This window comes from Staurois parvus, unplaced genomic scaffold (assembly GCF_062004578.1).
Source record: "Staurois parvus isolate SC_StPar_1 unplaced genomic scaffold, SC_StPar_1.0 ptg000379l, whole genome shotgun sequence".
Lineage (NCBI taxonomy): Eukaryota > Metazoa > Chordata > Amphibia > Anura > Ranidae > Staurois > Staurois parvus.
Genome location: NW_028318175.1, coordinates 179064 through 191337, shown reverse-complemented (window position 1 = coordinate 191337; position 12274 = coordinate 179064). Strand labels below are relative to the sequence as shown.

At 47.4% G+C, this 12274-nt stretch overlaps 1 protein-coding gene across 2 annotated transcripts in view; it reads right to left on the bottom strand.

Moving 5' to 3' along the window:
• The window catches only part of LOC149456052 (uncharacterized), a 153565-nt gene extending 142692 nt beyond the window's left edge, over positions 1-10873 (bottom strand). For both annotated transcript variants that reach the window (XM_089685531.1, XM_089685533.1), the window contains exons 1-2: positions 10756-10873; positions 894-1256 (exon numbers count right to left, since the gene is read on the bottom strand). In XM_089685531.1, the coding sequence (XP_089541657.1) occupies positions 894-1256; positions 10756-10813 (421 nt within the window). In that variant the 5' untranslated portion in view covers positions 10814-10873. The remainder of the gene's footprint in view (positions 1-893; positions 1257-10755) is intronic.
• Positions 10874-12274: the final 1401 nt, after the last annotated feature.

Genomic DNA, 12274 nt, shown 5'->3' with positions numbered 1-12274 from the left:
TGCAAGGAAATCTGGCCAATCCTCAGGAAGGAGGCCTGGCATGGTGGCTAGGTCAGCCCTTAAATTTGAGAGAGCCTGGCCAGCAGGGAAGTTGGGTTTTAAGATGGTTTGAGGAAGTATTGCTGGGGTGGAGCCTTAGAGGGGGCCCCAGAGGAGGGAGACCTGCCTACAGGCTGCAGCTGGAAAGAAGAACCTCCACTGTTCCACAGTCTACTGAGGAAAGACAGCCTGTCAGCAGGGAAGGAGCCAGTCCAGCGTGAGTCCTGAAAGCAGCTTTAATCATTAGGCTACAGGAACAGGACAGTGTGAGCACTTCTACATCCCCTGAACTAAAGAAGGGAGAGGACAGTCAGGTGCCATACCCAACTAGTTCTCCCTGGGACTACTTCATTTGTACATCTCTGAATCCCTTGTTTAATGACACTCTCAAGACAGCCAGGTGGATGAGGAGAATTTCATCTGGGATCTGAGGAGGTTCATTTAAGGGGACCAAGTGCTCCTTGTGGAGACTGTATGCTGATTTTTCAGAAGTCCCTCTCCTGAAGGAGTAGAGTGCCTAGGATCAATTTTTTGTGCTGTTTGCTGGATTCTTGCCATTTTTCCTTAAGACGTTTGTCATACAAGTTGTTCACTTCCATATACCCCTAGACCCCATCCAAGTTGTTAACCCCTAATAAAAACCAAGCTCATTGACTGTTTACTGACTGTGGATGAAAGTGTGGAAAACGCGTATCGCCTGGCTGTGCAGAGCTTAGGGGGACCCAAAAACTGAAGAAGGTAGAGCTACATTATGAAAAGTAAGACATCCTCAGTGTTGTATATTATATACATTTATGGGACGGTGCCTCTGAAAGGACCCAACTTTTCCCAGTCGCTCTGTTATCACTGTGTACCTGATACTTGCAGAGTAGATGTAGCACTGCCGGCATCTGGAGTGAAGATAACAAAGCAGCGATAGTCCCCTTCATCTGTGATCTGAATGTTGGGTATGGAAAGACTGGCATTGCCTTGTTGGAGGTCTTTGTCATTCATGTGAGATCCGATCCTCGAAGACTTATGGCGGGAACTATAAAAACCATAAACCTCACGTTCAGTTCCATTTTGTAATCTGAGAGTCCAGACAACTGATAGTTTCTCTAGATTCAGCGGTATTGGGACACCAGACAGCAGACAAGGGATGGTGACATCTTCTCCTCTTAAGGCTTCAGTAGGACCATCTTTCCCAGTAACTGTCAGCCCCCGAACTTGAAAATCACCTAAAATTAGAACAAAAACGAGTGATGACAATTGTACAGGATCACTTGTATAAAGACAACAGAAACTAAACTACTAATGCCATCCAGGAAACACTGTGACCACGCTATAATCAGACAGTGAGCTCCCGTTTCAACAAAATGGTGGCCGCCTGCACACAGGCACCAACTTCCTATTGCATAAATATGAATGTAATGGAAAAAAGATGGTTTCAGCTCCTGTTCTCCACCTGTAGAGAACTTATCAGACGCGTTTCACCTTTTTTGGGGGGGCTTAATATTCATTATGTATGTTCTCCCAGCAACATTAAAATTGGCCACTAGATGGGGCCTGGAAAAAAATTTCTGTTTTACAGAAATGCAAATTGGAAATGGATGCTCCCAACACAGGGTGGTAACTATGGGGGCAATTAAAAGGTACAAAAGTGCCTCATCCTAATATAGACTAGCTGAAAATGGAAAAGGAAGTTCACCCCCTGTAGCTCCCTGGGACACTTCACAGGTCTCAGAGGACTGCGGCCCATTCACAAAGCGCAGCTCGCTTCGCCCATGTGCAGTAATAAGCCGGCTGTGAATCCGCAGAGCTTCACTGCCAGTTTCCCTCTGTTAAGATGGCGGCGCCAGCACCCGAAGCTGATTAAAGAATCAGCTCGGGGTAAGGACACCGCTGGATGCCTGGACAGGTAAGTGTCCTAATATTAATAGTCAGCAGCTACAGTATTTGTAGATGCTGACTTTTATCTTTTTTTTAGGGGGAGGGGGGCCAAGGGCTGGAACTCTGCTTTAAGCACTGAAAAGGACAAAATGCATCTGAGGAGTTTCCTATAGGTGGAGAACAGGAGCTGAAGCCATCTTTTCTCCATTTCATTCATGTTTATGCAACAGAGAGTCAGTGTCTGTGTGCAGATGGGCGCCATTTTGTTGAAGCCTATAGGAGCTTGATAAACTGATCCTGTCTGTCTTGCACCAGTCTATTTACGTGCTCATCCAACTGATACGGGTTTGGAGGGGCATTCGAGCGGTACTACTTTCATTGTTTTATTCAAATTGGATTATCTTAAATCTAAACTTCAGGATAAGCAGATATTGTCTAATTAATGTTTCCCTCATTTCCTCTTCTGCTGACAACGTTTTACCAGACAGGAAGTGAGGGAAGATTTGCACCAGGGAAAAGAGAAATAAGAAGCTGACAGAGGTCCTAGCCTTCTCCCACTTAACATAATAAATTGAATCTATTTCTTTCTGGGTTGTTGCTGGAGGATTTCCATCACTTCTTGTTTGTTGAAAAGGTTGTCACTGGCACAAGAAGAAAGGGGAGATCTCTCTAACAGAGCCCCAGACAGCAGGGGTTCTAATCCTTTCCCACTTCATCCAAAACTAGAAAAAGGCTTGAACTATGTATACACTTTAAAGTGAGCCTTTTAGCAAAAAGTTAACCTTGCCTCACATACCCTCCCAATTAAATCTTGAAAATTTTAATATGATCATACAAGAATTTTATTGGAAGTTTTAAGGATAAGTCACACATTTAAGATTATATATAAGTAAAAGCATATACACTATATTGGGCCGCCTGCCTTTCCACACACACGAATTGTAATGGCATCCCAGTCTTAGTCCGTAGGGTTCAATATTGAGTTGGCCCCGCCCTTTGTAGCTATAACAGCTTCAACTCTTCTGGGAAGGCCGTCCACAAGGTTTAGGAGGGTGTCTATGGGAAGGTTGGACCATTCTTCCAGAAGTACATTTGTAAGGTCAGGCACTGATGTCGGGGGAGGAGGCCTGGCTCGCAGTCTCCGCTCGAATTCATCCCACAGGTATTCTATCGGGTTGAAGGCAAGTCTCTATGCAGGTCAGTCAAGTTCCTCAACCCCAAACTCGCTCCTCCATGTCTTTATGGACCTTGCTTTGTGCACTGGTGCACAGTCTTGTTGGAACAGGAAGGGGCCATCCCCAAACTCTTCCCACAAAGTTCTGAGCATGAAATTTTCCAAAATGTCTTGGTATGCTGATGCATTAAGAAATCCCTTCACTGGAACTAGGGGGCCAAGTCCAACACCTGAGAAACTGCCCCACATCATAATCTCTCCTCCACCAAACATTACACTTGGCACAATACAGTCAGGCAAGTACCCTTCTCCTGGCAACTGTCAAGCCCAGACACATCCATCAGATTGCCAGAGAAATGTGGTTCATCACTCCAGAGAACATGTCTACACTGTTCTAGAGTCCAGTGGTAGTGTACTTTGCATTGCACTTGGTGATGTAAGGCTTGGATGCAGCTGCTCAGCCATGGAAACCCATTCCATGAAGCTCTCTACACACTGCTGATGTGCTAATCTGAAGGCCACACCAAGTTTGGAGGTATTTTACCATTGACTCTGCAGACAGTTGGCGACTTCTGCGCTTCAGCATGCACTGACCCCACCCTGTCATGTGACATGGCCTACCACTTGGCGGCTGAGTTGCTGTTGTTCCCAGTTGCTTCCACTTTGTTATAATCCCACTAACAGTTGAGCGTGGAATATTTAGTAGCCAGGAAATGTCACAGATGGACTTATTGCACAAGTGGCCATCTATCACAGTACCAAGCTTGAATTCACTGAGCTCCTGAGAGCGACCCATTCTTTCACAAATGTTTGTAGAACTGGTCTACATGTCTAGGGGCTTGATTGTATACACTTGTGGAGGGGAATGGAACACCTGAATCCAATGATTTTGAGGGCATGAGACAAGGGAGGAGTAGAAACAGACTGCTGATGTAGCTGTAGCAGTAACCTCCATAGAATGATGATGGAATCCCAGTGTCAGAGCCTGGGATGGAACCTGGTCCTTCTGCAGTGAGAGGCAACGTCTCTTCTCACTGAGCTATCTGGAATGCTGGACAGCTCCCTTGACAATTCTTGGATAACCCTGCCTTATGCCTTGATTACTCTTGAACCTTGAACTCCTTGCTCCTCCCATGAACTTCCTTATAAAAGCCATGTCCATGCACTTCCTCCTTGCCAGATTATTGTGCCTTTCCAGCCAATATCCCGCTACTGTTCCTGCTGTTGTCTACACCTCCGCTACTGACCTTTGGCTTGTTCCTGACCACGATTTCGTCTCATCCTAACGTACTACGATTGATCTGCTACCATTTGTGACCGACCCTTGGCTTGTGACTGACTCTGCTTTCGTCTGATCCCTAACCTGTTGATCCGCTATTGGTTCCCAGTCTGCTCATTCCCTGGTGGGGTGATCCTGAGATCTGCGACCTGGTATTAACACGCAGCCCAATCCATCTCCACCATTAGGAGCTCTGGTGAATACCGGTTAATACTTAGACCCCGCACCTCAGGTGAGCCTGCGTCATTCCCAGGGGGATCCGCTGGTGTACCTATACTGCTGGTTTCAGGTAAGCCTTTTACTGATATAGCAACTGGTCTCTGAACCTGACCTTATATCGTGACACCCAGGTGGAACGAGCGTAGGCCCCAAGATCTCGGCAGCCGGTGGGGCGCGAGGATCTGCGCCAATCAAGCCAGGTGGTCAAGAACAGTGAAGGCCTGCCCGGGGGGGCCACAGAAGCCCCTGATTCACCCTCTATGGAAGGGGGGGCTGATGGGAAAAGCCTCCACCCCTATCAAGGGCCACTCAACCACTTCAATGGGCCTCCGAGCCCTATAGGAATCCAGGTAGGCCTGGTGTGACCCCTGGGACTGACACAAAAGCCAGGGGGATCCACACAGACAGTCCCAGCAGCTGGCCCTATAGCAGGGGGTTGGAGGGCAGAGCGGCAGCGTCCCGACCCGGCCGCAGCAGCGTCCCGTCCGCGTTCCGGCTGCAGGAAAGACTGCGGCTTCACGCTCCGCTGTAGGCCGCAACTCGTCCGGCGTTCCAAATGACCGGAGGGGGGACAAAAATGTCCGATACCCTCCCTCAGATGTCAGGCAGGGTCCGCAGAGCCTCCAGTGACCGTGCAAGGCCAGCTGTCACCCGGATGGCAGCGGATTCAACTTCAGGGCGCCGGAGCTCAAGAACAGACGTCCGCTCCGGTCGCCATCTTGGACACTCCCCTTTATATTTGATTTTTATATGCTGCACTTGACTGTTCCGCTGAAACATTTATTTATTTTCTTTTGCTATATGTCAGACTGACTTTGCACTTTATTTTTACTATAATATCATTCACTTATTTTAGCGCTGCACTTTCTATATATTTATCCATAAGGAGTTGTTACCTATACCTCGGTGCTAGCCGCTTTATAGTTCCAGCGAATTACTAATTTTATTCATGAGACTTTATTGCTTATATGATTATAAGAGAACGGGTTTACAATATTTCTCCATCATTGGGTATATGATATCATTACAGCAGCACAACACTTTTATTTTATTTAATGTTTGGGTAGATGCTAACAATGGCTGGAGATAGAGGTCCACATACTCCACCAACCTCTCCATTATGGAGTTTCTGGAGTTTAATATCAGCCTCCTTGGTGGATGTTCAGTTTTAATGTATTTTTCATAAGTAATAAATCACCACTGGGGATAGCAGTAGCCTGTGCCTGTGGGGCTGGGCCACTAGCTGGATGAGGACAGCTGCTTGCTCCAGTCTTCTCCAACCTGCCCCTTCCCCTACACAAAATATTCTCATGTTGTTCTACCTCTTCAAGTCTTTCCTCCTCTCCAATCAGTGACACCCAGAGATGGTCTGCGACCCCCACTGTCCACCCCCCTTCAATGCTGGAGCACGTTGAGCTTAAGCTGCAGCCTACTTTTGATGTCTTCTCCATCCATGGTCTATCTTTGTGCTATCTTCTCAATATCTGAAACAAGGAACACTTGCACATGACCAAGATCATCCTCCTGAAGCAAGTTAGTGATCATGTTATGAAATAATTCTGCTGACCTCTCATTGCCAGTTTGGCAATATTAGCCGACGAGGGAGAAGAAGAAGAAGAAGAAGAAGAAGAAGAAGAGGGCACAGTAACAGCAGTTGTTTTATGCCTTGGAAGAGAATCAAGAGGAAGGCTTTATCAGCCATCCAACGCTTGCCACACTGAGATAATAGAGGCAGACCCGCCCTGCCTGTAGATAGTTCTCCTCAACCACCGTTTTGTCCTGCAGAACCCTGCTCACCTCTACTCTCCCTGTGTACAGAACCTCGCTCCCCCCTACTCTCCCTGTGTGCAGAACCTCGCTCCCCCCTACTCTCCCTGTGTGCAGAACCTCGCTCCCCCCTACTCTCCCTGTGTGCAGAACCTCGCTCCCCCCTACTCTCCCTGTGTGCAGAACCTCGCTCCCCCCTACTCTTCCTGTGTGCAGAACCTCGCTCCCCCCTACTCTCCCTGTGTGCAGAACCTCGCTCCCCCCTACTCTCCCTGTGAGAAGAACCTCTTTATCGATCTTTAGGCCTGCCTGACATTTTGAAGGGCATTGCCTAGATTTATGACAGCTTTTTCAATAGGGGGGAATATATATGTGGTGGTTTGGAGCACAATAGTTTGCATGGGAGAGAGAATATAATCCCCCCCCCCCCTTTTTTTTATTTTTACTTTTTCTTTGGCAGAGGGAATAGGTTGGGGGAAAATGAAAAGAAATGAAGTGCAACAATATATAACACCATGTTATGTCCGTGTAGGAATATGTCAAGGCGAGACTGTATAAGTAAAATATGATATATAGATAGAGATATATATATATATATATATATATACACACAGTATATATTATACAGGATTTATGGCGCCAACAGTTTGCTCAGCGCTTTACAATATAATGGGAGACAATACAGCAACAATACAGTTCAATAAAATAGGAGGGATAGGAGGGCCCTGATTCTGGGAGCTTACAATCTAGGAGATACATCTATAAACACATATATATATATACATATACACACACTTATACATATATACTATATATATATATAAAAAACTATATATCACTACTTTGCCCAATACTTCACCCCCTCCGTCAAAGGAACTTGTCCCCGCATCTAAATTTGTCCCACCCCTTCATCTGCAAACTCCACCCCTTCCTATTTAGGCTCCACCACTTCCCATTAGAGTTTCACCCACTGACAATGATGGGGCGGTATTCCTCCCACTGTCACCAATGATGGGGCACGATTCCTCCCACTGACACCAATGATGGGGCACTATTCCTCCCACTGACACCAATGATGGGGCACTATTCCTCCCACTGGCACCAATGATGGAGCACTATTCCTCCCACTGATACCAATGATGGGGCACTATTCCTCCCACTGACACCAATGATGGGGCACTATTCCTCCCACTGGCACCAATGATGGGGCACTATTCCTCCCACTGGCACCAATGATGGGGCACTATTCCTCCCACTGGCACCAATGATGGGGCACTATTCCTCCCACTGGCACCAATGATGGGGCACTATTCCTCCCACTGACACCAATGATGGGGCACTATTCCTCCCACTGACACCAATGATGGGGCACTATTCCTCCCACTGACACCAATGATGGGGCACTATTCCTCCCACTGACACCAATGATGGGGCACTATTCCTCCCACTGACACCAATGATGGGGCACTATTCCTCCCACTGACACCAATGATGGGGCACTATTCCTTCCACTGACACCAATGATGGGGCACTATTCCTTCCCCTGACACCAATGATGGGGCACTATTCCTCCCACTGACACCAATGATGGGGCACTATTCCTCCCACTGACACCAATGATGGGGCACTATTCCTCCCACTGACACCAATGATGGGGCACTATTCCTCCCACTGACACCAATGATGGGGCACTATTCCTCCCACTGACACCAATGATGGGGCACTATTCCTCCCACTGACACCAATTATACTTACATTGCTGTGCTGACCCCTGCTCCAGCCCAGGCTCCCTCCTTCAGGCACAGACACTTACCAATCACTTGTCTTCTTTCTCCAGCCACTCTCCTCCTCTTCACCGGCTCCAGCTGCTCCCTCACTCGATCTTCAATCTTCGCGCTGCTGCTCAGCTCCTCCTCTCCAAGCTCCGCCTCCTCGCCTGTGATTGGCCACCTGTGTACCTTTTCTGAGCTACAGATCTGGCAGCCAATCACCGGTGAGGAGGCGGAGCTTGCAGAGGGAGGGACAGGCTGCCATAGGTAGCCCAGTGATCCGAGGGGTGTGGCCAGATTCATCCCACCCACATCGCAATCAAGATCCAGGAAGATGAAGACACCGGACGGACACCCTCTACACCCCTCCTCCAGCAGTGCCTTGTGGACCGGATCGATGTGGGACACGGAGTCACGGACACAGGTAAGACACACCAGCCACTGTCCCTTTCCCACGGAAGTGTCCTTTCCGTGCAGGGGTGGACTGATAACTCATGGGGCCCCCGGGCAATAGGAAATCATGAGGACCCAGTTTTAAAGATGGCCACTATGCAGCAGCCATTCTTGTGAAGCAACATTAATGCAGCAGGCCTGCAAGGAGTGGCACCGAGCTTGGTGACATGCAGAGTGGCAGGAGACTTAAAGCTGGTGAATCAATAAAGGGACCAGGAGCCTCTCATGGGCATTGCCACCTTAACAGCATCATGGACCCCTGGGAAAAGTAATGCTCTGGGGCCCCTACCAAGGAGATGATGCCTGCAGCACACATAGAGTGCCATGGCGAACAATGGGCATAGTCAGTGGGAGAGTCTTAAAGGAGGATTGAACAGAATCTGTTTGCTGTATACACTGAACACATATACCACAGGCCTTTTATCCACAAAATACTAATCACTGGATGACAACTGACAGTCTCACAGAATAAATAAATCTCAAAGGATCATTTGTTTTTATAATAAACATTTCCATGGTATGTTTTTATGCACCAAAAAAAAAAAAAAAGGATTTTTCTGTCTTACTGATCCTACCTTACAGAAGAACGTCATCAGTTGTATGTAAAGTATAATGTAGAGTGAAGCAGTCAGGATGAGTGTCATGCTCACCTCAGAGTCCCCCCTTACATCAAACTCCTCAGAATGTTCCCTATACATCACAGCCCACCTTACATCAGAGCCCCCACAATGCCACTTTGCAGCACAGCCCCCAGAGTCCCCCCTTACATCAGAGAGATACCTTGCAGCAGAGCCCCCACAGTGCCACCTTACACACGCCTTTTCACCTTGGTCCTTGGTGTAGCAGGCGGTTGGCAGGAAAAGGCTTTTAAAAACAATCCACTTGTTGCTGACTCTGAACTGCACATGTGCAATTGTGGAGCCAGCTGAATGGTGAACTGCCATGCTCGGCCTCGAATCAGGCAGTGAGGCATGTGAACAAAAGCTATGTTTGATGGGTGCCATGATGTCATCGCAGAGGTGAACACCCAGACCTGCCCTGCTGCCAGGTCAGTGGCCACGCTTAGCAGTTCACCATTCAGCTGGCTCAGAATGAGACCAAGTATTTTTTATGGGCATATTTCTCCTGTCTATGGACATGTATGGACAGTTGGCAACTAGAGTGGCTTTTTTCAACAGAAATCAAACCATAGATCGATTTCTGTTGATTGGCAGTGAGCACATATGGATCATACAGTATATATATACACAGACTTTATATACAGTATACACACACAGTATACACACACTTTATATACAGTATACACACACAGAGACAAACACACAGCAGCACTTTTCATCTCAAAATCAGCTTGGTCTGACACATTCCTGCTGCACTCAGCTCCTGGCATGCTGGGACTTGTGGTGTCCCAGCAGCTCAAAGACACAGGAGGTGGTATTACATGAGAGGAGGAGGCTGTGCCTGTGTATTGGGAAGCAGGTACTGAGCAGAGATTGGGGAAGTTCACAACAGGTCCTTCCTCCAGAAGCAGTGCAGTTCTTCCCACACAGAAAATCGATCTGCCAGCCTCGGAACCAGGAGCCTTACTACGAGGGAACACAGTCTCCCCCCCACCTCCTGCCCACCATCAACAAGACTACACTTTGCTCAGATCTGCTAGCAGTCTGACGTTTGTCCCCCCCCCCCCTGTAGATTGTTTGCTTCCCCCTTTCTCGCCCCTACACCTCCTGCGATAAAGTTACGGTAAGGCGCGCTGGGGAAATCAGACTCCAAAATCAGACTCCCTTCTGCATGGAAACCAATCAGCTTCCAGGTTTCATTGCCAAAGCTTCATTGAACAGGCTGAGGTTAGAAGCTGATTGGTTTCTATGCAGAAGGGAGTCTGATTTTGGACTCTCCAGCTTTAGTAAATAAACCCCTATATGTCCGTAGAACATTCAGGGACAGATGTAAAAATCACAAATTTCACAGAAATCACATTTTTTACAATCTGTCCCTGACCTTACTGAAGTTCCCGAATGGTCAGTCTGCCCCTGCTTCCGTGGGAAAGGGGGTTTCTCTCCCCCCTGAAAAGTGCCTCCCTAGGCAAATACGCCCCTGATTGCATTGCCTGAGAACCTCCATTGTCCGGCTCTGTAATGTATCCTCAGGTACAAGGACATTATACACAGAAGAGTGACACTGACCTGATCCCAGGAGGAGAAGAAAGCAGATCACATGTGGAATTTCAAACCCGCTCCTCATTGTTCCATCCGTCCTGGATCCAGTCCAAGAGAACTGTGAAAGACGTCCGAGTTGTACAGAGTAGTGAGAGTTGTCTGAACTTTGTTTCACTTTCACGTTTTTACCTTTTAGACAGAACAGACTCTGATCACATGATGCCCACATAACCTCTTACACTGTAAATGTACCAAATAGAAGAACACAGAGACAAAGGTATAGAAGAGAACATACCAATTGTACAAAAAAGAACAAAAAAAACAAACTATAACAATTTGCTACATACTTGTAACAGGGTCATTGTTTTACTGCTTTAGCTGCAGCTTTAAGATGTTGCCTCTCCTTCTGTTTCTCAGTGAAATCTCTTTAAATTGACATTAAACCCAAAATCAAACATATATTACGTTGTAGCTTACCAGCGCATTCGTTTTCTTCTTTAGGCTTTCTTTCTTCTATTTTCATCTGGTAAACCAGTCTGTTGTTTTTCAAAGCACGAGCCCTCCAGCAGATTGGATCAGTTTACAGGAATTAGGCAAACCATTTACCACTGGCAGGGGCTATTAAAGTGATTATCAAGGCTTACATTTTTCTTTTTTAAAATAACAACCATGTCTACACTTACCTGCTCTGTGTAGTGGTTTTACACAGAGCAGCCCAGATCCTCCTCTTCTCACGCTCCTGGCCACTCCCTCCTGTCATGTGCCCCCACAGCAAACAACTTGCTATGGAGGGGCACCCAAGCATGCGCACTCCCCAGCCGCTGCTCCGTGTGTCCATTCATGCATGGAGCCGTGGCTCAGCCCTACCCCCTCTCTGGCTGTGATTTACTGCAGCGGGTACCAATGGCTCCCACTGCTGTCTTAGCCAATGAGCAGCGGGAGTCTCAGGATAGCCAAGACTCCAATGCACATCACTGGACCAAGAGGGGGTTAGGTGAGTATTGGGGGGGCTGGGGAGAATACTGCACACAGGTTTTTGTTACCATCATGCATAGAACTCATGAAGGTAAAGAACCTCCAGCCTTTACAACCAGTTTACAATCAGCTTTTAATTATTTATATAAAACCTTTAAGTGTGAGCTGAAGTTTGGCTTCTATCTGTTACTGTATCTAATTTTGCTACTACATTGAACACTATCCTCCCCCCACACTGACAATGCCACTGTGTGCTGTGCCTCCTGTGCTCCTTCATCCAGAGTTGTATCTCACTAACACCGCAGGTGTGTTACTGGTGATCAGGAGAAAACAGAGGGGGAAAAGCCAAGGAAAAGAAAATGAATGCAGCCGTCACATCTAATGATTGATACACTGCAATATATGACATTTTTGGTTTGGGGTTTAATATCACTTTAAGGCCGAACTCCAAACCGTGCTGCCCCCTCCCTGCACTGCTGCAGCTCAAAGGAAGGGGGGGGCATTTGTCCTGGATTGTATGTAAAGGAAGGGGGGGGGCATTTGTCCTGGATTGTATGTAAAGGAAGGGGGG